This window comes from Lagopus leucura, unplaced genomic scaffold, assembly GCF_019238085.1.
Source record: "Lagopus leucura isolate 7727_CA_CO unplaced genomic scaffold, USGS_WTPT01 Super-Scaffold_100136, whole genome shotgun sequence".
NCBI lineage: Eukaryota > Metazoa > Chordata > Aves > Galliformes > Phasianidae > Lagopus > Lagopus leucura.
In genome coordinates, this window is record NW_024962332.1 from 132,788 (window position 1) to 156,870 (window position 24,083).

The 24,083-nt window shown below is 43.2% G+C and overlaps 1 protein-coding gene across 2 annotated transcripts; it reads left to right on the plus strand.

The window, feature by feature from the left end:
• Positions 1 to 325: 325 nt before the first annotated feature.
• MAPK14 (mitogen-activated protein kinase 14) lies at positions 326 to 23,704 on the plus strand. 2 transcript variants are annotated; one of them, XM_042888042.1, is made up of 12 exons: positions 326 to 501; positions 5,731 to 5,860; positions 9,089 to 9,147; positions 9,497 to 9,608; positions 10,131 to 10,160; positions 10,636 to 10,683; positions 11,152 to 11,266; positions 12,281 to 12,352; positions 19,529 to 19,608; positions 20,144 to 20,222; positions 20,517 to 20,690; positions 21,346 to 23,704. In XM_042888042.1, the coding sequence occupies exons 1-12, from the start codon at positions 386 to 388 to the stop codon at positions 21,411 to 21,413; spliced, it is 1,083 nt and encodes a 360-aa protein (XP_042743976.1). In that variant the 5' UTR covers positions 326 to 385; the 3' UTR covers positions 21,414 to 23,704. The 2 variants fall into 2 exon arrangements, with proteins under 2 accessions (XP_042743976.1, XP_042743975.1); XM_042888041.1 differs by lacking the exon at positions 19,529 to 19,608 and adding an exon at positions 17,458 to 17,537 and having other exon boundaries at positions 327 to 501.
• Positions 23,705 to 24,083: the final 379 nt, after the last annotated feature.

Consider the following 24,083-nt stretch of genomic DNA (forward strand, 5'->3'; position numbering starts at 1 on the left):
GCCGGCCCCTCCCTCACCTCCCGGGGCCGGCCCGCCCCTCGCAGCGCGGAGGAGGAGGGAGAGAGCTAGGCGTGTGTGCGGGGAGGGGGAGGCGGCGGAGTGAGGGCGGCTGAGAGGAGAAGAGAGGAGAGGGGAAGGAGCAACCGCCCCACGCGAGGCTCGGCCCCGGGCGGCGTGAGGCGGGGAGGGCGCGGGTTGGGCGGCGACCAACGGTCGGTGTTAGGAGACGGCGGTGTGAAGGGGCGGCGTGGGAGGAGCGAGGCGGGGAGAAGGAAGGAAGGAAGGAAGGCAGGCGGACGCTGCGCTGCTGCTGGAGGCGCTGCCGCAGCCGCGGGCACAGCCGCCCCCTCCCGCCGGGCCGGGCGGGGTGGGCTCCGCAGCCGAGATGTCTCAGGAGCGGCCCAAGTTTTACCGCCAGGAGCTCAACAAGACGGTGTGGGAGGTGCCCGAGCGCTACCAAAACCTCTCCCCGGTCGGGTCCGGGGCCTACGGCTCCGTCTGGTGAGTGGCGGCTCCGGGCCGGGTTCTGCCCTGGGCGCCGCTCCGCGCCGCTCCCCATAGCGCCGGGCGTTGCAGCGCACGACAGGTGGCACCGGGACATTTTTACAGGGGAAGATAATCGCGTCCCAGCCCCCAGCGTGATCTCATTTGGGCATATTTCGCAGTGCCTTCTCGCAGTTGGGTGGTGGGGGTGGAGAGGATGCGGGCTGGCAAGGCCCCGAGCTCCGCACAGCTCTGCTGCTGTCCCGGTTTCCTTCTGGACCCGAGGACGGATCGTGAGCCGGGAGCTGCGGAGAGCTGCCGCGTCCCCTGGCAGGCGCTGCAAAAACCATTTTAGCAGTGGCAGCGCGTCTCTGGTGCACTGCCTGCAGGAGCAAAGTCTGGGGTCGGCGTGCAGGAATAAGGAGAGCTCGGAGTTGGACTCGGTTTTTAACGCTTGCCTCATAGCAACACTCTGCAAAATATATTGATCGTGAAATGCAGATCAGCTGGGCTGCTGACATCGTTTAATCTTAAAGACGAGGTTGTGTCCGGATCGCGTTGACGTTCTGACTCAAGCGGTCGCATAGCAGAGGTGAACAAAGCAGCGCAGGCTGATGACCGTTCTGGTTTTTGCTCTGTCAGTGCGATCGGAGTTCTCACACGGGTGTGCAATGACTGTACGTCTGTGCTGCTGCTGTCTTGGAGCAGGCGTGCCTATTTCTTTCATTAACGTAATGTACAAATTTGTATCATGACTGTCATCTGTATTTTAAGGAGTAATGCATGCTGACCTCTGTCAGTAGAAAAAGGAGTTGCTTTGCATGCGATGCAGTTTTAAAAAAGTTCTCTGCTGTTCTGCTCTCGGGAAGCTCTGCTGAAATAATACACGTTTCTTAAAACTCTAGTGTCCCAACTATGTAAATGCTTGTATGTCATAGAAGACAGAGCCTAACCGATTACAGTGCCAAGGGTGACCAATATATGTTCTGATTTATTTATTTTTTAGTAATTGAAGGACTTCTTTCTGGTGAAAGAGGGGCTCAGTGCCCCAGCTGATAAATACTCCTTTAGCTGCTGTGGTTACGTAACTCCCTCGGTGCAATAGGAAGTAGATTTGCTCCATGTCTGCTGTATTCAGGCCAGCCCTTCATGGTGCATGCAGCCCTTTCCTCTTCTGTTCTCCCCCTCCCCGTGGTCTGTTGTGTACGTAATGCTTCCAATGTTTGTTTTCGCAACCAATTACTGAAGAGTTGGCATCACGAATTTCCTGTCGTGCTGCCTCCGAACTTTCAAAGATTGTGCAACTGTGTTTGGCCTGGATTGAAGCAGTTTCAGATGTGTTGCACATGGATCTTAGCACAGTCTTTTTCACGATTTTCTTTGTGTTCTACCAAAAATGTGTTTCAGACAGACAAGTTGTAGAGAAAAGAATTACCTGTGCGTATATAATTAACTTTGTAATGTAAAGCTCCAAACGGTGATGCACAGTGTTGATGACGTTCCTAGAATGGCTGGTTCCACTCTGTTCCTCTAGAGTTTCTTCCCTGTTCCTTATCCTGCTCTGGGAAAATGTACCTTTCAGGCTTGAGTTTGGAGAGCCCTCTGTTTTGGGATAGCAAACTGTGGGGCTTAAACCAGCCTTCAATGGAGCGCTTAAATGCACTCCAGTGTCTGTCTGCAGCACTGTTAGGTTAGAATATAATGAGGTACTTTATTTAGTTGTCAGGATGAGAGATTTTAAAAGGAGGAGTTTCTAAAAAGTGGAGGAAAAAATAGTAAAAGAATTAAGCCTGCAAATGAATCAATTAGACTGTGCAGTGTCTGCTGCAGGCTCCTTTAAATGTCTAACTAACTTGGAACACCATGATAGAAAATCCTGACTTTATTTTTTGCAGTCAGTGGATGGAGAATGGTGTTCTATGCAGGCAGCCAAAGCATGTGTCCTTAGTGTTAGAGTGAGAGTTCTCGTGTCTTCTGGAGTGCTGGAAGAAGGATATTTAAACAGCCAGCTCGGGTATTTTTCAGGGCCCGTATTTAAAAACTGAAAATATGTGGAGATTGAGGTAGGGCTTCAGTGCCAAAACTTTGAGAAATGTCAGTATGTACCGATAGATCGTTCATCACTAAGCCATGTTAACAATTGTGGTGACATCTGTTGTCTGAAGTGATATTTCAATTCATTCTTGCCAGAGTTTTGTATATTCATGCAAGTCTTCTGCATTACAAGGATTCTGTCAAAATCAGTAACAAGGTCTGCACTAAAACATGTGTGGGTTACTGAAATATCAGTCTTGCATACTTCATATAAGGGAGAGGTTGATGCAGCATCTTGCATGGGAGCTGCTGGGCCGCCTGGGATGGGTGTGAGGTGAGCTGTGGTTCAGCAGGAGGATGGCTGCTGTTGGTGTCTGCAGGCAGTGTTAGTTCAGCCCCTTGTAAGCAAAGAGGTGCTCTGAAGCTTGTTGCCATCAGCTTATAAAATGTGAAGGCAAATTTGGTGTGCTCCTAGCAGCTTATTTTATTGACTTTTATTTTTATTTTTTTCTCCAACAGCTATTGCTGTACAACAGTGTTTTTGCTTTAATTGCTTTGCAGTCTCTGTTCTTTCCTTTGGAAAGTAAACTGCTAAGTCTTACTCTTGCTCAGAATCTTGCATAAGGGTCCTTCAGCTTCTCCTGTTTGCAGGCTGTCAGGCTAGCTACAGAGCTGTTACACAACTGAGAGGTCTGCTCCTCTCCTCCATAGTTGTACCAACACTGACTGAATGTCCTGGGAGTGACGAAGGTACTGAGATGATCCCCATATTTATAAACTAGCAGAAAAATGCAGTGGGTTTAAGACATATTGAACCATCACTGAGGAAATGAAATAACCCTAAATATCACCTATTTAGCAGCAGTTCCTCTGTGTACGTTTTTTTGTGCAGTGTGTCTTTAGGCTTAGTAATCCCTTATCAAGATGTGCAATGCCTCTGTACACAGGATAGGACCAGCTTCTCCAACCAGGTGTGCGGGGAACAAAACGAGTTGCAGCACTGTGAGTGGGACGGAGCAGCCACACAGGTGTCAGAACATGGGAGAGGAAGGAAGGTTGGCCAGCAGTGGGCGTGCACAGAAAAGCAGGAAGCAGGGCTCAGGAAGGGAAGGCTGCTGGAAAGTTGGTGTGTTAAGAAATGAAATAAGGGTGAGCATGTGTTTCCTGCAGGGAGATTTATGGAAGGAGCATCTGAAACACCTGAGATACTTGGCAGCTGGTTGACATTCATGACTAATCACAACAGCCTGTACTGAATGAAAATGGCTGAGCTTACTTTTGTGCTAAGTCCCAGAAAACACCTCAAGTACTGTCATCCAGTTAGTCTGAATTAGGTGTGACTGCGTATTGCAAAGCGGTGTACATGGAACTTTATTTTAAAAAAGTATTCTGTATTCCTGAGCCTGGATCTGAAATATCCATTTTGTAGAGATATGTGAAAACTTAATGTAGATCATTGGAAAGCAAGATTAGAAGATGAACACTGAATCGCATTTTCCATACGTGCAGGCTGGGTGAGGTGATTACTAATGGGCATTCTTGTGGGCAGTATGGAGTAGCTCCAGTAATTCAGCCAGGGCAATTTGGTGCTCCTGTGATCTTCCTTCTAGCTATATTTTCATATCCTTCCAGAAAGTTCGTTGTGCTGTGTGTACGGATATCCCTTATACAGAAGGAGATGCCCTTTTCTATCACGTGTGGAGGTTTTCCCATTCCTTTGCAGGACCTCAGGGAAGAATTGCTGTTGGTAGAAGCAAGTCCGTTATTTTATTTTCTAGCTTTAGTTCTTGTAATCATAATACAAGAAGTTCCTTGAAACTGCAACTTTGAGATAAGTCATCTTTCTGCAAGTGAATTCGTATTAATTTCAGTTAGCTTTTTTTTTTTTTTTTTTTTTTTTTTGGTCTGTGCAATTGTGAGTTTGTTCTACAGTTACTTTTGTATTTGGCTTTGGTCCTGTTAGCTGAATCGCTTCACGCTTTGTGATTGTAAATGTAACCTTTCCTTGCCCCTCCGTGCTGATTTTGTGATTGTAAATGTAACCTTTCCTTGCCCCTCCGTGCTGATTGAAGGCCGGCACATCCTCGCTCGTTAGTGCCCTGTGTTGGACTGCAGAAGGAGCCTCAACAAATGTCCTTCTCCGAGTTTTTCACTTCCACCCTTTCCCCACGTTTGTAATCTTGTATCAGTATAACCTCAATTTCACATCCTGTTTCTGCTCCTCCTTCCTTTCTGACAAGCCAAAACTAGTTTTAGATAACGGCATTGAAGACAAGAAGAAGAGTGATTTGATTGCTATCTGAGTGCCTGCTTTTCCTTAGGTCTCTAAATATGCAGCTCGGAGCTCTGGAAGGTTCTGTGCAGCGTATCAGGCTGGTCACACCTTTCTTCCAGTGCTGAAAGCTTTTGTTGTTTCACGAGTACTGGGCTTTTCCTTCTGAATTTTGTCAGTGAGGAGATTATGGAAGAGCTTCAAGGAATGACACTGCAGTACAAAGTGTCTGTTATGTGTGCACACAACAAGCTATCACACAATTGGCATTAGTTTTTATGCATTATAAGGAATATTGTTTTAATGTTTCTGCTAATTTTAGTAATGTACAGTGAAGTTTCACTTATGCATGTACATTTTTTTTGTAGCAAGCGCTTAGGATTGGGTGCAATATACCTGTGAGGTTTGATTGAGATGAACGAGCATCACTGGTGATTTCTCCTAGCAGCGATTTTTGTACGGACTTAAAACCTTAAAAGATGGTGTCTTCAGCACAGCGAATTATTTTGTGATGAAATGTTCTTTATGAGAATAGGCTTAAGAATATGGATAGTGTTTACAAGTATTCTTCCTCTCTCCAGAGTTTTGTTGCCCTGTTGACATTTGAAATCATAACTATGCTGTAGGCAGAAGAGTCATAAACATTTCTTTCCTTTTTTTCCTGCAAAATTACTTTTTAAAGGTACTATCTTCCCTGTAGTAAGTGAACAAAATTAATCTTAGAAATGCTTTCAGTACGACCCAACATGTGTATCAATGTGTGTGAATTTGCAGTCAGGTTGCAGACCAGGATGCCTGGGCGTTATTGATGGTGGAGAGAGGGAGAAATTGAATTGGCCATGCGACTCAGCCCCTGCACAGTTGCTATCTGGAGTTGCTAAATGGATTTGAGGGTATTTATAAGTGATTCGTTTTGACGGTTTGATTACTCTTTGTTGTAGTTCTGCCTTTGACACAAAAACTGGGTTGCGAGTGGCTGTAAAGAAGCTGTCCCGGCCATTTCAGTCTATCATCCATGCCAAAAGGACCTACCGAGAGCTGCGGCTACTGAAGCATATGAAACACGAAAATGTAAGTTGGAGGAGATGATGTGAGAAGTTGGGCTATCTAGCATGACTGCATTCAAGGCTGATTGCACAGGTTTTTCAGATAGTAAATACTCAGCTTGCAGTAGTCCAGTGAATCATGGTTGAAGGGTTTTTTTCTTGCATGTCATCATGTCAGAAAGAGTTGGACTCTTGTTCACCAGATTCCTGTAGATAAACAGGGACAAAAAAGGGGAGGGGAAGATATCAGACGTCTGTTCTTGCAAGCTATCATTTCACCAACAAAGCAGACCATGAATGGTTATGCTAAGTTATGCTATATGCTGTCTAATCATTTTTTCTGTTTAACTTCCATTTGCTATAGAAACTAGTTGAGCAATTCTCTGTGTTTGTGGCATTAAGACACTGGCATACTAATGTTGTGTGCTGTTAGAGCAAATATTGCCTGCAATTGAGCAAAAATTCTCTAGCCTTCTGTAGAGCTGTCAACGTCAAGAGGGAAGGAAGGCTCTTAATTTTTGTACAAGTGAACTCCAATGTAGCAGAAGGAAAACACTGTTTTGGAAGTGGACTGAGCAAGCTTAGTGTTTCTAACACAAGCAAGTCCAGTTTTGATGGAGGATTCTCCCTGGATGGTTGGATGAGAACTTCTTTTGTGGCTGTGGTGGTTGTGTGCTGTGGCTTCTTACTGCTGCAGCGAGCAGATGGTGTCCCTTGAATCTTGTTTGCGTTGTCGGTGTGGCTGATTGGGCCTTTTGGTGCGCACACACTGCACTCAGCAGTGCTTCCTCAGTGCCTCTATGTGATGTTGTTATCTTGGTAACAGAGGTAGCAATCGATCCTGCTTAATATCCATCCCCCAAAGTTTTTTTTTTCTGTACCTTTTCTCATACCTGGAATATATTCAAAGCTTTCCTCTAGAATTGTTTGGAGAATGTGTTTAGATGCATTTCTACATCAGCGCATCAATCCGTTTTGTCCAAGCTAATTAGGTTAGATTTCTATGATTCTGTAATTACACAGTGGGGACTAGCCTGGTGCTACAGCAGTTCTGTGTCTGGTGTTAAATAATATTTTTGATTAGTGTTGCAAATTGCATATTAGCTTTGAGAGTAAGAGATAAGATGATGATGTTTGAGTTATTCGTATATAGAAGTGTTTATTATTGGTTCATCGTGCTGTGGGAAGTTTCTCTGGTGTATGGGAACTGCTGAGTCACGGCCTGAACCTCTGATTGATCACCTGAGGTGAGCCATGAGTCAGCCAGAGGAGCACAGGTGAAGGCAATTCAGCTGTGCTGCCGGAAGGGGTGGAGCCAGGCTGCACCTGGACCTATTTAAGAGCTGGCTACCAGTGGGGAAGGATCTCTTCTGGAGATCCCTCCTTCTGGTGTTTTGTGGTGAGCCCAGCATAAGGGTAAGCCTTCCATTTATTCTCTCTTGTTATCATAGTCCGCTTTGCCTACCTCTCTTGTTTATTTTGTGATTGTAACATCTTGATATCCATTGGTTGTACACTCTGGGTTGTGGTTTGAAAATCCTGCAGATGCAGACATGCTCAGAGCCAGGTCAGGCAGGCTGGTTAGTTCAAGCGAGCTGACTATTCAGATCTCGGTTTGGAAGTAGAATACACTGCTTTGCGTGACTCAGAACACTTCAGTAAATCTGGTAGGTATGGCATTTTAAGGATCTTGAGCAGGGCTGGTTTTCTCTCCTGTATGTAGGCTGATTGTGTTGATCTTGAGCAAATAAATCGGCCTGTGGAGCAGTCAGGCATGGCTGTGTTATACTTTCAAGCTCCAGAAGGCCTCATTAGCTTGCATAAAGCAGATTACTGAACAGATGTGAGAGTGAACTTTGGTTTGGTGTCATATGAAGAAATTAACAATCTAAAATTCAAGGGGTGTGCAGAAATTCAGTCCGTGGGTGACCAGCTTCATTAGAACTGTGTCAGTGATGTGCTACAGAGTAAATGTATTTGTTTGTGAAACTTGTCAGTGAGAAAGATATGGATAGCTCAGTAGTGTGCTTTACACTGCAGCAAGATGAAAATGGTAAGAGAGGAAATGGAAATCTTGGTAACAAAGTCAGTTTTTGGCTTTTTCCTGCTAAACTGGGAGGGCAGTGTTGTATATTTTCTGTAAACGTTGGTATGGAGGAGTCCACGGAACACAGAAAGCGTAAGAGTTGTTTTGCAGCATTGGATGTTAATGGTAAGAGGTTCATTCTGTCATCCTTGACAATCCCAAATGATGGGATAAAATTGTGCTGAAAGGGAACCTTGGCATCTAGCTCTTGGTTTAACATGCACACTCGAACCATTGCTGAGGTTACTGAAATGCGTGCAGTGTGTACTAATCCAAGGCAGGTGAGATGCAAGCTTAAAATAGGAGGAAGGAGCCTGTACCTTTATTTCATATTCCTAAGTTATGCTATGCTGTTAAGAGAATGATAATAACTTTAAAAGCAAATTTCAGTGAAAGTTTGAACAATTATGGACTAGATGGATTTTCAAAATGAAATGTAAATGACCTAGAAGGTAGTTACAGGGTAACAAGGTATAATCATGCATTTCCATGAGGTAACATATTAGTTGCCTTTTGGTCTCCGTTGCTGGAACAGTTTAGCTTGAAAATGAGGGGTGGAGTGGAGACTCTCAGGGCAGCAGATATAAATGGCAGTGTGAAGCTGTCAGCTCTTGGTGAAGTTTGGGTCTGTACTGCACTGAGATGTTTTTCTGACTTATTTCACTTCTACTTATTTTCCAGTGTAGACATTTATTATTTGTTGCTTGCATTAGAGATCCTTGCTGGTTTTCTTCCTCTACTCAGTGCAAGTGAAAAAAAGGCACCTGCTTCTGATTTGACGTGTAGTCAACAGCATAACTAAGAACCAAGCAGGAAGCAAAGTGACCTCTGCTTGGTGTTTGCTCATCTGTTTATTTCCCCACCAAACTTTAGCTGGGTTTAAAGGTATTTTTAACCAGTACTGACACTTGGCTTGCTGTGGCTCCTGCTTGATGTTTTAAGTGGATGATTGGTTTTAAAGACAGCTTTTTTTATATTTTGGCTGTAATTTTTTTTTTACTTAACATTAGAATGCTTGTTTCTGACCTTGTATGAGTACTGATTTGCTTGCATCCAAATGATTCATGTAGTTGGAAGTGAAAGTCTATCTGTTCCACAGAGGACCTTATTATCTGTATCATTTATGTGATCAATGTATTTCATGGCTTTTTCACTTTGCCTTTCCAGGTGATTGGCTTGCTGGATGTGTTCACCCCTGCCAAATCGCTAGAAGAATTCAATGATGTGTAGGTAACTTCTCTGAAAGTTGCAACAAAACATCTTTTGTATCTTCCCACCCTCTCCCAGGTTATTGTAGGAATTTTGCTGCCTTAATTTGTCTGCCATTATTTTGAATCAGCTGTGAAATGCAACCCTATTCTAATGGACTCTTTCAGCTTGTTCACGTGTATTTTGTTGGCCAGTGCTGCAGGAATCAGCACACTGATCTGCTGCATTATTTAATGAGCTATGAAAATATATTTTATTCGGTAAAATGCTGAGGAGACTGCTGTGTTGCTGGAGCTTTGTAAGGAGCTCTTATCCTAATCACGCTGAAGGGATTGCTTCATCGCCTGTGTTTCCCTTTGTTGGTAGGTACTTGGTGACACACCTCATGGGAGCAGATCTAAACAACATTGTGAAATGCCAGAAACTCACAGATGACCACGTGCAGTTCCTCATATACCAGATTCTTCGGGGGCTGAAGGTACCTCCTTCCATCCTGCCTGAATGGTGACAGCTGCTCAGCAGGAAGCAGAAATTGTTGATGAATGTCATATCCTCAGAATTTCATATGAACGCATAGAGGGGCCTCTGCTCCTAAGTATTGTAGGATAGCCTGTTATTGTTTTCTCCTTTCATACCTCTTTGGGGCTTTGTATCAGTAAAGCTATGTATGAGTTCAGAAGATACCTTCATGTGTTCCTGTGGACAAAGTCTGGAAAGTTATGACGTGTGCTGTCCTTTAATCATCCACGTCTGTGTCTTCAGTTTGGTTTTCTTACTTTGTTCCACTCCTGGCAGTAGTGCTTCTGGATATTCCTAAGGAGAGACTGAAAGTGAAACACTGATGTACTTGCAAACTCTGTAGATGCTGTACTTGGTTCCTCCTGCAAACAAGCTGTAGCTTATTTTGTGTGTTGGGTGGGGTGGGACAGTGTTGTTTAGTGAGGAAATGAGAAGAAGGCTGTTTGAGCTGTCATGTAATCCTTGTTGTTTTGCCTTACAGTACATCCATTCAGCTGACATAATACACAGAGTAAGTATTTACTCTAAGATTACTTCCTATACTGAACAAATGTCTTTTAAAATTGTAATGAGAATCTTACAATGTAGCCTCTATTGAATCAAGAAGAGATTTTCTGAGAATTATTTCAGTAGAACAGTGGAGGTTAGTAATGGTTCTCCTCATCCTTAATTTCTGTTCCTACCTCTGTTTGGTTTGTTTCTGAAATAGGTTCTCTGTTTGTTAAATATTACACCGCTACACTGAGTGCTGTAGATACCTAAACATGCATTTTTGCTTGTCTTTGACACCTCTGCAGACAGCAAAAGATAGAGCTGGTTCTGGGATAAAATTATTATTCTGAACGTGGAGAGTTGATGTTGAAAGCCATGTAGAGAGTTGATTTTTCAACCTGAATTTACGTTTTTACTTACTTTAGACGTTTGAAACAACTTTGCCATTAATGCTGATACTGTTTTTTGTTTGTGTTTTTGTTTTTTTTTTTTAGGATTTAAAACCTAGTAACTTAGCTGTAAATGAAGACTGTGAGCTAAAGGTAATACAGTCATGACATATGACTAGTTTGATCATGATCTGAGTGAATGAAAGGGTCAAAGTGGTTTTTCATGGAAATGCTTCTGTGGACCAAGCTAGTTGTGTCCTTCTCGGACATAAAAGGTTGTGAAGATGCTTATAGAGAATTCGTTTTTCTCCTCTATGTGTTCACATGCTTGTATGTTTTTTTTATTATTTTTTTTTTTAAATCATCCTGGAAAAAAAAGTAGTTTATAGATATGGTTTGGACTTGGCTATTTTCAGAGACAAGGTATCTGTGTGTAATTCTGGTGAAGAGCTGTGCTGTTCTGGCCTTGTAACAAGTCATGAAGTTTAGTTTTGTTGCAGTTGCACCATCTGTCCTCCACTCAGTCCAAGACTTGGAAGCTAGTATGAGTAAACAGCCAGATGTGGTACCACTGCAGTAATAGGTGGATGTCTCTTTTTGTTGTTTTTTTTAACTCTGTAGATCCTGGATTTTGGCTTGGCTCGACACACAGATGATGAGATGACGGGGTACGTGGCTACCCGGTGGTACAGGGCTCCAGAGATCATGCTGAACTGGATGCATTACAACCAGACAGGTAATGCATTTTACTAATAAAAGGCTTCTGGGTTCCTGAGATCCTTGTGGGGAGGTGCAGGGAAGGTTCATGTTCTATTCCACTTGATTGTAAATTGACAGTTGCGCTAATTACACTTCAGTGAGGGTGATTAAAAGAAGTAAGATATAGAATTAGTGTTAAAACCGCAATCGCGTATCTAAGGTATGAATCATTATGGCAGCATTTGCAACGCTTCCTTAAACTTGAACCTTTGAAACTGCAGTCAGCAAAATCTTGTCACTACTTATCCCTTTTCCTAGCACAGCAACTTCTAAAGTAAGCGGATAGAATGTATTTAGGTGAGAAGGTGCCTTTCTAGGAAGCTGCTGGAAATGCATCTAAAAAATGCCTGTGGTTACGGGATGAAGAAATGCTAAAAATGCATAGAAGTATTTCTTCCTTTCTTCTTATCCATTTCTTTCTAATTATATCCTCTTCCAGTTTGAATGGCTTCCCGGCAATGCACCTTTCTTCTCTAGAATGCTTTCAGATCAAGCACAGAAAGGAGGGGGGAAAAAAAAAAGGCAAATTTTTTCTAGTGCGTGAATGCATACGAGTCCATACAAATAACGTGCTGTTCTGATTTCACACCTTACTGATTTTGTCTTTTCTCTTTTCCTTCTATGTGTGTGTGGACCTGTCTTGTCTGTAGTATAGTAGTTGGTGGTTGTTCAGGCAGAATTTATATAAGACCAGGTTCCTCAGAGCTGCCATTAACAAATTTCTTCCTCGATTCAGTAGGTGCCTCTGTAGCTCTTTGGTGTCCAATGCACATTACTTTCTGGGAGGAAAAGTTGCCTGATCTTGTCAGTATTGCGTTACTGGGGAAATGTTACACAGAGTGGTTATTGAGCAGTGTCAGTTTCCTTGCAGTCTCAGATTGTTTCAACACCGTGAGATTATTGAAGCGTAAAGTTGGTTGCAATTGTTGGATAGGGTGATTCTATTGAGGCTTTATTTTTCTGCATTATGATATTTTTTTATTTTGTTCAGTTGATATTTGGTCAGTGGGATGCATTATGGCTGAACTGTTGACTGGAAGAACGTTGTTCCCTGGTACAGACCGTATCCTTTACAAGTGACATATTTTCCTGAAATGGAAGTCAGAGGTTTTCTCTTTGTCGCACTTCACAAGGAAACAAGTTTTGTGTTGTTTGTTTGTTTTTTTGTTGTGGTTGTGCTTTTTAAAATTTATTTTTAACTACCTGATGGCTTCTTTTACTCACAGTGTGATGGAGTTCTCAATTTTGCTTCACGTGGAATCACCGCAGTGTGCGAGAGGCAAACCTGTTACGGTTTATTGTCTGTTAGCATCACTAGAGTTGATCACTTCTGGGAATGAATTTCTTTTAAATGTTTTAAAATTCATTCAAATCCATCTCTTTTTTGAGTTTGTAGGAAAATAATTGCTCGGAGTGGTGTGTTTGCTGTGAATCCTCTCATGCTTCATGTTTGTAGGAAATGTGAAGCGCCCCTTCTGGCCTCTCTTCTGTATCTTGCTGCTATGCTATGAAAGCAGCAAATTTGCAGACTTTAGTGCCAGGGACCTTATCCCAAGTCACTCTGAAACGTTTAGGTTCTACTGCTGTGCTTGCATGTAAACAGACTGTAGCTTTCTTTGATTACATGCTTGTACGGCTTGAGAACACAAGCATGGAAAAAATCTTCTCAAAATCATTTTTTTTATGGCATCGAAGGGAGCTTGGTGGGACACTGGCGTGTTTCTGGGGCCGGTCACTTCATTCCACAGGAGATCAGAACTGAGACTTGTTCTACTAAGAACAAACTTACAGAGTTAACTAACTTCTGTCGGGATTTTTCATTGCCTAAAAGGTGGAGTTTCTTTGTGAAAGACAGTGCTATTTCCCACCCTTTATTGAACTTAATTCTTTTAACTACAGATAGTTTATAAATAGCAGAAATTATTAAAATTATTATTTCTTAATTGAAATAGATCAGATTAAAAGAAAACTGGTGTTGGAAGTGCTGGCCTTCTGTGTATTGTGTCACTTCTAGAAAGCATTCAGGTTCCAAGACTGTGGAAAAGGGAGCAGCTCTCATTCTAGCTTTAACAGTCTTTAACGTTTTAACATTTCCCTTTTCAGTGTGCTTTGGCTTCATCGTTCTTCTCTTTTTATGCCCATCTTCTTATCTCTTTCTAAATTTGTTGAACTCTCTGTACTCCCCTGTTTAGTTATCTTGGCTGTGTTTGTCTGTTGTTGAGAATAGAAGCAGAGCTAGCATGGAAGTGGCAAAATAGCACAGAGTGAGTTGCCTTATTTCTACCAGCTGACTTAGCATTTGTAATTTGGTATAAGCAGGTTTTCTTCAAGAAGAAAAATAATCAAAAATTGCTGTACCAGCCAAGGCCTTTCAGCTGCTGATACCATTGCACCCCATAACAGTGCACTTTAAATTTGAAAAATATTGCTACTTGCAAGTAAGCCATTTCCTGGTAGGATTTGTAACATGTAAGAAATGCTTCACAGCGCGTTCTTGATGAATCGAGGAAAATTCTCAGCCTTGGCACATAACTGTTCTGTTCTCCAGCTGGAATAGGCAATAATACTCACAGTGCAAAATAAAGGAAAATAAGTTCTAAATGACTTGCTTTGTCAGATTAGGATAGTTGGCTGATTTCTGGCTCCCTGAGGATGTGTGCTTACAATTCTTTACATTGAACACTGAACTTCTTTCCTAAATTGTGGTAACATTTTTTATTTAAATGCTTTTCCTGTTCTGAATTGGTTTGGTATAAGAAAAAACAGCTCAATCCTTTTCCACTGTTAGTAAAATTTTGTAGTACTGTAGTTCTTAGAGTTTGCATAACAGTTCCCCACTTCAAGCAGTGTGCATGCTGTTTGCTCCTGAGGTTAGAATGTCAGTGGAGTTGTGTTCGTGCGTGCAACACTTAGAAGGTCTGGGAAGGCAACGAGCTTTCAGCTTTCTCTGCAGCTCTAATGTCTGAAACCAACCAGAAGTGACTGAAAACTGACATTCTGGTTGCTTTTTGGTCCCATGGTGGTGATTTTCTAATCTATATAGCCTCACATTTCCAAAATGAAAGAGAAAACAGGCTGAATGGATGGTGTCTTCAGCATGTCAGGACAGCCCTCTTCCTGTTTGAGCAGCTCTGTGTTTGAAATGCGGACCCCTCTCACCAAGGATGGGGCAGAGGTGATGTGATGTTACTTACAGTCCCTTGGGTGTTTTTGCAAGGCCTGGAGAAGCACCCAGTGCTTGTAACGGGTTTGCTTTCTCTGGTAAGTAAAAAGATGTATTCAGAAATGATCTTCAACTTGTGTGTGATGGTTATACCTCTGACAAGCTAATGCCAAGTTCAGTTTGAAAGATTTGTCTGTAGAGTTTCTTAATGTGGCTGTCCTCAACTTAAAGCAATGTTTTAGATGAGCTTACAAAATAACTCTGCTGTCAATAGAGGCTGAACTTTGCAAAATTGTTACAGTATTTCTAACTTAACCTTGAATGTAAACTGTGTCCTTCCTTTTGTGGTCTGCGAATGGAAACATTTGTGTGAAAGATAAATTTCTAATATTGGTAACATCTCAGCAAGGAGGTGCGGGTGGGGAGCAGGGCTGAGGGAAGACGAGTGGCAAAAAACAGGTAACAAGAATCAGTCCCTGGGGATTGTAATGCCAGGCGCAGCTGGAGGCTTCCTTTCTGTTAAGAATGTATCTGTCATTAAAAATATATGTTCCTGTTTATTTCTTTTTACAGCTCTTGTGATACAAATAGTTCATACAGGTAAATATGCAAGTGGACCTCGACGATTCAACTTGTGTTAAAATGATAATGCACAAATAAAAAAACGTTCTGTACCAGCTCAGCCAACTTCATTTTTCTGTTTTAAGTTGACTGTATTCCTTTTAAGCTAACTCTGAAGAATATAAATATATATACGGATTTGTTCAGTAGTGTAGGAGCTCCATCATAACCAACTAGTCTGAAATTGCACTGTGGTGCATCTTGGCTTTGCCTGCGCTGGCAGTCACACCAACTTTTGGACGTGGCTTTGCCTGGAAAAGCTCTTGTCTTGTTCTGCCTGCTGCTGATGGTGGATGGAAGATGGCTTTCTAAGTTTCAGAGTCGCTGAGACTTATCAGATTGTGGGTGTACTGTGGTGATGGCATTCCGGATTTGCATGCTCTACTTTTCTTCTCCATGCACATGCTTTTTTAATTTGCTTTGTATTTCCTAAGTTTGTTTTCTTGTCTGTAGTTGCTTATGGTCACCAGAATGCTGTAGGCCCTGTAGTTTGGCAGGTTGTAGTGGCAGATGTTCAACTAGATGCAGTGCTTTGGTTTTGGCATGCCTGCGGCTGTGTGAATTACACATTCTGTGTTTTCTTGCTTATCTGAGAAGATGCTGAAGTGTAATACACAATATCTTCCTATAGCATGCTGTCCTTTGGGAAGGGCCGACAGCAAACTGAGCAACAGTGCTGCTGGCATACCTGATATATTAAACACATTTTAAAGAGCTCAGATATAGAAGCCAAGGTATGGGATGTAACATCGGAGGTGTGTTGGTAGTCCTGTGCTTGCAAAACTGTTTCTTGCACAAGAGTCAGTAAAAACTATTAAGACTGTTCTAAGTGGCACTAAGGAAAAGCCAATTTGAGCGAGCTAATTATAGTCTGCTCGTTCTCCTGCATCAGTAGTTATATTGATCTCATTTTAAATGTTGATACTTAGTTGACAATTCAACAGATGAGTTAAATCCAGATAGATACATTGGATTTACTGTTATGTTTTTAGTGTTTGAGTAGGGGAAAGTTGGCCAAGCTGCTGGGTAACTGGGAAATTAGTTCAGGTGTTCTGACCAAGCACTTCGGGCTTTAATGTTCTGTAAAACTTAAGCTGGAGACTGCTGAAACCTTTATCTCCTAGTGTTGAAGTGCTGGTAGTTTCCTTCATGTACAGTTTGCCATTATCACAGGAACTTTGATCTGTTTTAAAAAAATCAAGCAAACAAAAACCTTCCCCAGCTCCCATTTTTAAAAAACAGTCCCTTGGTTTGGTAGGGTGCTTTTATGTAAGTAGAACTCCTTCACTATCAGACAATTTTAGAAGCAAATGTAGAGCTCTTCCAGTATGTGAGTTAAAAGCTTTTTGAAGGAGTAATAACTGTATCTGAAAACATCAGGAAGGCATTGATCCTGGAAACAGATACTGTCTAGCGGGTAGATTGCGCCCACTGAAGATGTATAAAGAGCAATATAATTCTGAGGACAAACATAAATGTTACAGATGGTCTGGAATCACAGGTGGCATTTGAAAGGCTGCATGCAGGTTAATTCAGAGAAAGGGGATGATCCTTTAAGCAGTTTTTGAAAGATATCTTTTCTCTGTATTATCTTGAAATTTAGACATAATTTTGTATGTCTTGTGTTTTCTCATCAAGTGTATGTTTTGTCACATATCCTGAGTACTGAATGTTCTTGCCTTTCTAAGAGGGCAGCTCGGAATGATACGTGGCTCCTGGAGGCTCTGCTCCGGGTAAACCATTCTTTGCACCTTCAGAGTTATGAGCCAAGAGCCCCTTCCACAGAGGCTTTACACCCGAGCCCCCTCTGCCCATTGGCGCTGCAGAGCCCTCACCAAGCCGAGGGGCCTGAGGTGCTGCACCAGAGCTTCAGTGCTGGGCAGAGCCTGGTCACTTACACACTTAGGAAGCAAGAAAGCGGCTGAATTATCTTGGAAGGTGTTCACAAAAGGCCTTTGCTTTCTTAATGTTAGTGCCTACCCTTTTCAGCCTTCTGCTTCACTTTGTCCGTCACTAACGGCCTAATCGTGCTGACTGCTGCTACTGGGGGGGGGCTGCAAGGGCAAGTGTGTGGCCTGATTTCTGCCGGGGGCAGAACGCTTTGACGTCTGCCTCACTGTGGGTAGGGATGCTGTGACCAGCACAGTGCATGCAGTGCATCTGTAGTCAAATTGTTCAACCCTTTTGATGCGGACAGAGATGTTACAAGCGGGCACTTGCTTTTATTTTTATTTTTATTTTTCCAGGAGGAATGAATACAGTTTACTTAAAATAGCTTTTCAGTTGAGGCCTTGGCAGACACCAACTTTCAGTATTATGAAGCTGATGTTTTGCGCTTTTCATTTTGATTTGTCCCAGCATTTTCCTTTATGGTCCATCATTAGATATTGATCAGTTGAAGCTCATTTTGAGACTCGTTGGAACCCCAGGGCCTGAGCTTTTGAAGAAAATCTCCTCAGAGTCTGTGAGTTGACGCTTTGATTGTAATATCTGCCCTATCGGAAGTCCCAAGTTTGTGTTTTGCCCTCCTGTAGTCCGTCTGTAGTATGTGTTGGGATCTCTCTTCTGTTGTTTTTCTTTACTTCTGGATGGCTTTGAGTTCATACGCTGTTTGCATCTGCTTTTTACTCCTCTTTACTCTGCCTGTGGTATAATTTCTTCATTCCTTATTCTTTTTTTTACTGCCTCATAACTTTTTTTTTCAGTTTGTGGGTTTATGCTTCGTGATCCATGGTACGATCAGATGTTGCTGGGGAGGTATTTCTCATGGCAAAGAACTTGAGGCTTCTCTCAGTTGTTTCTCCAGATTGTGTACCACGGATCTTTCTGGTGAGGGAGATGGAATGAGAGCAGTGTGCTATCCTAAACGTGCACAGTGCCTTCTGTAGCATGATTAATTTCTGAAACATTGCTGCAACTGCCTTGGGTTTTGTAGTGCAAGACCTGCAGTGCCTTTTAGGTACTTCTGGGTGTGTGGGGTCCCTTTGTCAGGAGAATCACGAACTTCCTTGCCGAAGGGTGACGTCTGTGTTCAGCTGTACTGCCATTTTCATATGATTCCAGTCCTGGGTTGAGAACTTCTGCAAAGACAGAATTAAATGACATTTAGCGTTAAACGTTTCTGAATGTGATGTGCCTAAAAGTTAAAGCAAAGGATGGTGTAACGCTGCAGACTAACAGGGCAGCCCGTAGTGGGCACTGGACTTGTTTCCAGGCAGCTGGCAGTGTACTTCAGCAAGTTGCTCACGGCTGTGTCTGCTAAGTAACGGGGGATCAGCGTGGTGGAGAGCAGCAAGATCATTCTGTGCTGCATCTCGTGTTCCTTCTCACGTAACACTGACAGTAAATCTGGGTGTGAGTTAGCTTGGACGTACATTTCTGTGCAAGTTTGAATGCGTCGGTAAATGTACTGAATGTCACATTAATTTAGGAAAGCACTGGGGTGTCTCTTGGAAGGATAGAAATGATTAACCCAGGTCTCTGGGTGCCTGCAAACCGGCCCTGGGGACTCTGACTGGTATCGAGGTATTTTAGGTACAGCAGATTACTGAGAGAGAGCAGCTTTAAAGGATGACAAGGTTAAGCAAAAGATTAGCTTGTCTGTGTAAGACTGAAGTGTCTTCTTTTCATACCGTGCAATCAAAGTTGCTCTTAGGCTCAAGTCATGAGTTTACTTAAAAAAAAAAAAAAAAAAAAAAGTACTGTTTCTACTACTCTATTTTTTCCACTGTACAGAGATAACAAAATTAAGAATTTGAAGGCCTTTAATGTGCCACTGGAACAAATTCTGTATTTGTTTTTCTGCTGCATTACTTTAGTATCCTCTTACTTTCTCCATCCTGATCACTGACATCAACTAACTCTTGTCTTATGCAATGCTAATGTTTTGCTAATCTTGCACTTATTGCCTTCTGTCACATCTCCCACGTATCAAAGTGCATTTGAAGCTGTTTAGGAGGTGTCAGTTGTAAGCTGCTTTCACTACACACCACAAGGAACTTAAATACTTTCTCTGCAGGAAGAAAAAAATGGCAACCAGAGTATAGGATAAGATTTTTATGTTTTTGTTCATTTTCCTGAGGCTTTTTGTAGCTGCAGCAGCCTAGGACAGTTTTCTGAGGAATATATTCAACCAAATGAAATGTCTGCTCTGGTGCCTTAGAACTGCTGGGAAATGTGAAAGCAATCTTGTTGTAGTGCAGTGCTGCTAATGGCAGGCAGAAATACTTCTGTACTGACGCTGTTACCAACTGATCAGTAACTCTACGTTGCCTTAAGTGTTCAGTTGTGCATTTGCTAAGCTTTCACAAGTATTTGGGAAAAAAGTAATTAGTGGACCCTGTCTGTTTGGCTTGTGCCTCGTGGTTTGCAGAAGAGATTCTTTGTATGCAGCTATTTTCTGTTCAGAACGGTTTTTGCACTGTTTCTAACAAAGCCCTTGACTAGGCACTTAAGATATTAACCAGCTTCAGCAGATCATGCGTCTGACGGGAACGCCCCCTGCGTATCTCATTAACAGGATGCCCAGCCACGAGGTGAGCCCTGAGCAGATGAGGGGGTGGTTGGCAGTGCAGGTCCCCACTTGCAGTGTTTGCTGCCTCTGAAAATGATAGGCTTGCATGCGACATGGGGTGAGCCATTAACTGCCTGTTCTTCAGCAACGTTCTTGTACTAAGTGAAGACTTGAGATTGGACAGTGCATACTCAACCACAGACTTCTGAGATTCAGGAGAACCTGGATGTGAGTTGGTTTTGCACTGTGTGAAACACGTGGTCTACCAGCAGACACCAACTGCACACAGCCGCAGCAGTGCTCCAGGGCAGGCAGCTCTGCACCTCTTTGCTTTCCAGTCTTGCATGAACCTCAAGTAACGTCAGCTCTTGCTCCACTGTCCTGAGTGGCCTTTAGTTGGGAAGGGATAGCATGGATGGGCTTAGCAAGTATCAGAATAAGTACAGAGGAGGCAAAGCAAGGAGACAGACCATAATGAGCAGTGCTTCAAGATGACTGAAATGTACTGTCTTGGTGGCTGGGTGGTATTATACTTAACAGACTGTCTATTTCCACAGGCGAGAAACTACATTCAATCTTTATCTTACATGCCGAAAATGAACTTTGAAAATGTGTTTATTGGTGCCAATCCATTAGGTAAGGCTTGACTCCTAAATGGGCTCTTCCCGAAGCTGACCTTGGCACGTGTTGGCAGGCCAAGACTTTTCCTAAAGTTGCGGCAGTTGTTCAGAACAGAGATGCACACATTTTTCAAAGTTGACACAGTATGTATGGACTGTAAGGTGTGAGGGAAGAGACTGTGGGTAATGGGGTGGCTCCAGAGAAATTAGAGTTTCCTCATGTACCTTGCACTTTTACAAACTTGCATTTCAGAATGTGTCACACAGCTCGCTATGTAAGATTCTTTCTTTTTTCTTGGTGTTTTTTCAGCTGTGGACTTGCTAGAGAAGATGTTGGTACTGGATACAGACAAACGAATTACTGCAGCAGAAGCGTTGGCTCACGCCTACTTTGCTCAGTATCACGACCCAGATGACGAACCAGTGGCAGACCCCTACGACCAGTCCTTTGAAAGCAGAGAGCTTGAGATTGAGGAATGGAAAAGTGAGTCTGGGGAGCAGGAGAGAGCCAACCTGATCCCTTTGCGGTCCATTCCATGAGTTGCAGTTTGATTAAGCCATGGTAGTTACAGGCACAAAAGCTCTTTGAAAGGGTAGATAACAGCAGGACAAGGGGAAATGGTTTTAAGTTGAGAGAGGGAAGATTTAGGTTGGATGTCAGGGGGAAGCTCTTTGCAGAGAGAGTGGTGAGGTGCTGGAACAGCTGCCCAGAGAGGCTGTGGATGCCCCGTCCCTGGAGGTGTTCAAGGCCAGGCTGGATGGGGCCCTGGGCAGCCTGGTCTGGTATTAAATGGGGAGGTTGGTGGCCCTGCGTGTGGCAGGGGGTTGGAGATTCGTGATCCTTGAGGTCCCTTCCAACCCTGGCCATTCTGTGATTCTGTATATGGAGTGAATCTGTCAACAACTGTACACATAAGTAGTATAGTCCTTGGTAACTCCTACTGTATGCATGCAAGTACATAGGGTGGCACGGGGTGCTTACATGTTTTTCAAATGTATTTACACATTAGTGCTCTGGAAGTATCTTATTGTGCCTGTTAGTCTCTGAGACGGTTTATCCATTATTTGAGGTTGTTAAGGTTTTGTGCACGAGGGATGTCATTAGTAGTTTCTTAAGTTTCTGACACTTTTCCCACCAGGCCTGACTTACGATGAAGTAATCAGCTTTGTGCCACCGCCACTTGACCAAGAGGAGATGGAGTCCTGAGAAACTGCTCTCTTCTCTTTGTCCCACTTCACTGTGAGGGGAAGGCCTTTTTGTAGGGACTCTCCAACTATCATTCAAGTGCCTCGCCACAACAATATTCTCCTTGGTGGAAGGGTTTTGTGTGTGTTGAACTGGGGAGGGTGGGGGGAGGGAGGAAAGCTGAGTCTATGTAAACATGCTGCATGCTCTGTTGTGTTCTGTGTATGGCCTGGAGCAAGTCCCTGAAGACCTGTTCTGACTGCTCTTTAGTCCTTCCACAGGAAGCTTCAGCCGGTTTGTGCTGCTGGGGTGAGGAGGGGAAGGTGACAAAGTTTGGTTACAGTTGTTGCCATTTATCAGTTGTTCTGCAACTAACCTCAAAACAAGGAAAGTTGGTTCATAGCCTTAGAGAGCCCTCTGTTTTCTTTGGGAGTGAATGTAGGGTTGAGGGATGTCCTTCTTCCATGCTACGGTGACTGATTCACATCCAGATCTTCCTGGTACAGGAGAACGTACAGGTTTTCTGACAAATGTCTGATTCTTGGAACGTGAAAAGATTTTGTATGAAGCTGTAAATATGTTTGTGCCTTAAATGAATGGGGAAAGAGGGGGAAGGAAGTCTGGAGTGGAAGTGTCTGGCCCTGCTGTTTTTCAGGGTGAAGGCTCCCAGGCAGCCAGGCATGAACTCTGTGTTGTTCAGGAAACAACTTTCCGAGGCAACAGCCTCTCCTTGGATTGGTATTCCATATTTTTTTCCCTCTTTCCCTCCTTTAGTTGTGCAGTTTGTCAGCATTAGCTCCCAGGAGATGGAGGCTGGAGAAGATTCTTGCTAGCCATGTTTGCATATCTTGTTCCTTAAAAGGTGGGGTGTTCTTGCATGTCATAGCTGTATGCGCATGTAGAGCAGCTTGGTGTTTGTTGTTACATTGTGGGGGTGGCACTGGGGCAGTTAAATCATCAGTGAAATGTTCACTGAGTACCTCAGCCAGTGCCACAGAATCACAGCATCCTTCCTCTTGTGCTGCAGCTCAGCATGAAATATCTGCCAGTGTGGAGACTGTTGAGAAAAGGGTAAAACATAAAGCATAGAAATGCACATTGTCCGTTGTTCTGATCTGGCTTGAGGAGAGATTGGGATGGAGGGCTTCTTGTGAAATCAAGTGTAAAAAATGTTCTTTGAAGAAACGACTGTGGCATCTTGTGCCAGAATTTATTTCCTGATTTTTTTTTTTTTTTTTTCTAAAGATGTTGGAATCCAAAGCAAAGAAATAAGCATGCATAAAAACACAATCTCCCTGTCACTGTCTATATAGGTATTTATATAATATAAAACTAACATTTACTAGAGGATCTTTTTTACCCTCACAGATAAGAGCTTCTTGGCTGCTTGTTAGCAGGTTGAGCTCTGCTTGAGGGAATGGGAGAAGGGAGTATGTTTGGATACAAACGTGACAAAAATACTGGTATTTTCCAGGACTCTACATGAACTTAATGCCCAGTTAGCTACTGGCAGGAGGGGCTCTTTCTGTGCTTTTTTCTGTGCTACAACTATGCTGTGGATCTCAGGAGCCTGATTGTAGGATTTGGGGAGGAGACTTTTTAGACATTTATCTGTTGCAGGCGTCCTGTACACGTGACATAGCAGCTGTGTGAGTGAGGAGAAGGGCTTTTGCAGTATTTTGCATTCTTGTTACCTATGGGGTGGAGAGGAACTGTTTGTAGTATTTTTACCACGTGTCTGAAGAGGTGGCACAAAGGGATGGGACACAAAAGATGAAGCCATTGATTCTTGCTAGGCTACTTTCCAGTGATCTCTTCAGGTCAACGTTTTACAAAGTCTGGGGTGAGATGAACAGGCACTTTGTGCTCTGTGATAACGCTCTCTTCAGACCAACAAACTAGAGATAAAACCTCCCTGCTGGACAAGCAGTCCAGATATTCAAATGAAAAAATGTAGATAGACTCTGTAAACCTACAGCAGGATTATTTTTATCAGCCATTTTACGTGTAGATGCTACAGTGTGATTCCATGCGGAAATACTGCTAAAGATTTTTAAAATATAGATGCTGTGTGTATGTGTGCGTCCGTGTGTGCGAGTGGGAAGGTTTCATTCACAGCCCTGCTCTGAGGGAGCCGCGTGGCACTCCTGCGTGCAGCGCAGTGCTGCTGGGCCGCCTGCAGTCTGAACAGGAGGATGCACTTCAAAGAAGAGATCTGCTATTTCGTTTCTATCCATGAGTTGTGTTGTAATTGGTTATGCTGGATAAGATGTCACAATACCACTGGTTAAAAATAAAACCTATTTTTCAGATTTACTGTGCTGATGGTTCTTCTAACCCCTGAACAAACGGTTTTGGAGTGAGATGAATTCCTCCCTCATTGTACAGAATCCTGCGCGGTGGAGGGGTGGGTAATGCTGCTCAACTGCAAGCACGGCACTCATGTCCATGGGCCCCGCACGTGGCTTCCGCAGTACAGACCTAGCCTGGAGTCCGCATGACTACTACTGGACAGTAAAAGTACTTGTAGTTTTTGTTTAGCTTAGGGAAGCTGTTGTTTTGTTTTTAATTCAACGCAATAAATGAGAGTTCTGCGACTTGCCTGGATCTGGGACTTCTCACTGGTTGCAGATGTCTGCCATGTAGAAATGAGTGGGTTTGTTTCTGTCTTCAGCTGTCATCCAGTTGGTA

Excerpts from the sequence above, each read along its gene's own strand:
- MAPK14 (XM_042888042.1), top strand. The coding sequence starts at position 386 with ATGTCTCAGGAGCGGCCCAAGTTTTACCGCCAGGAGCTCAACAAGACG. Across the intron at positions 9,609-10,130 it reads AGATTCTTCGGGGGCTGAAG|TACATCCATTCAGCTGACAT; the intron begins GTACCTCCTTCC and ends TTTGCCTTACAG. Across the intron at positions 20,691-21,345 it reads TGAGATTGAGGAATGGAAAA|GCCTGACTTACGATGAAGTA; the intron begins GTGAGTCTGGGG and ends TTTTCCCACCAG.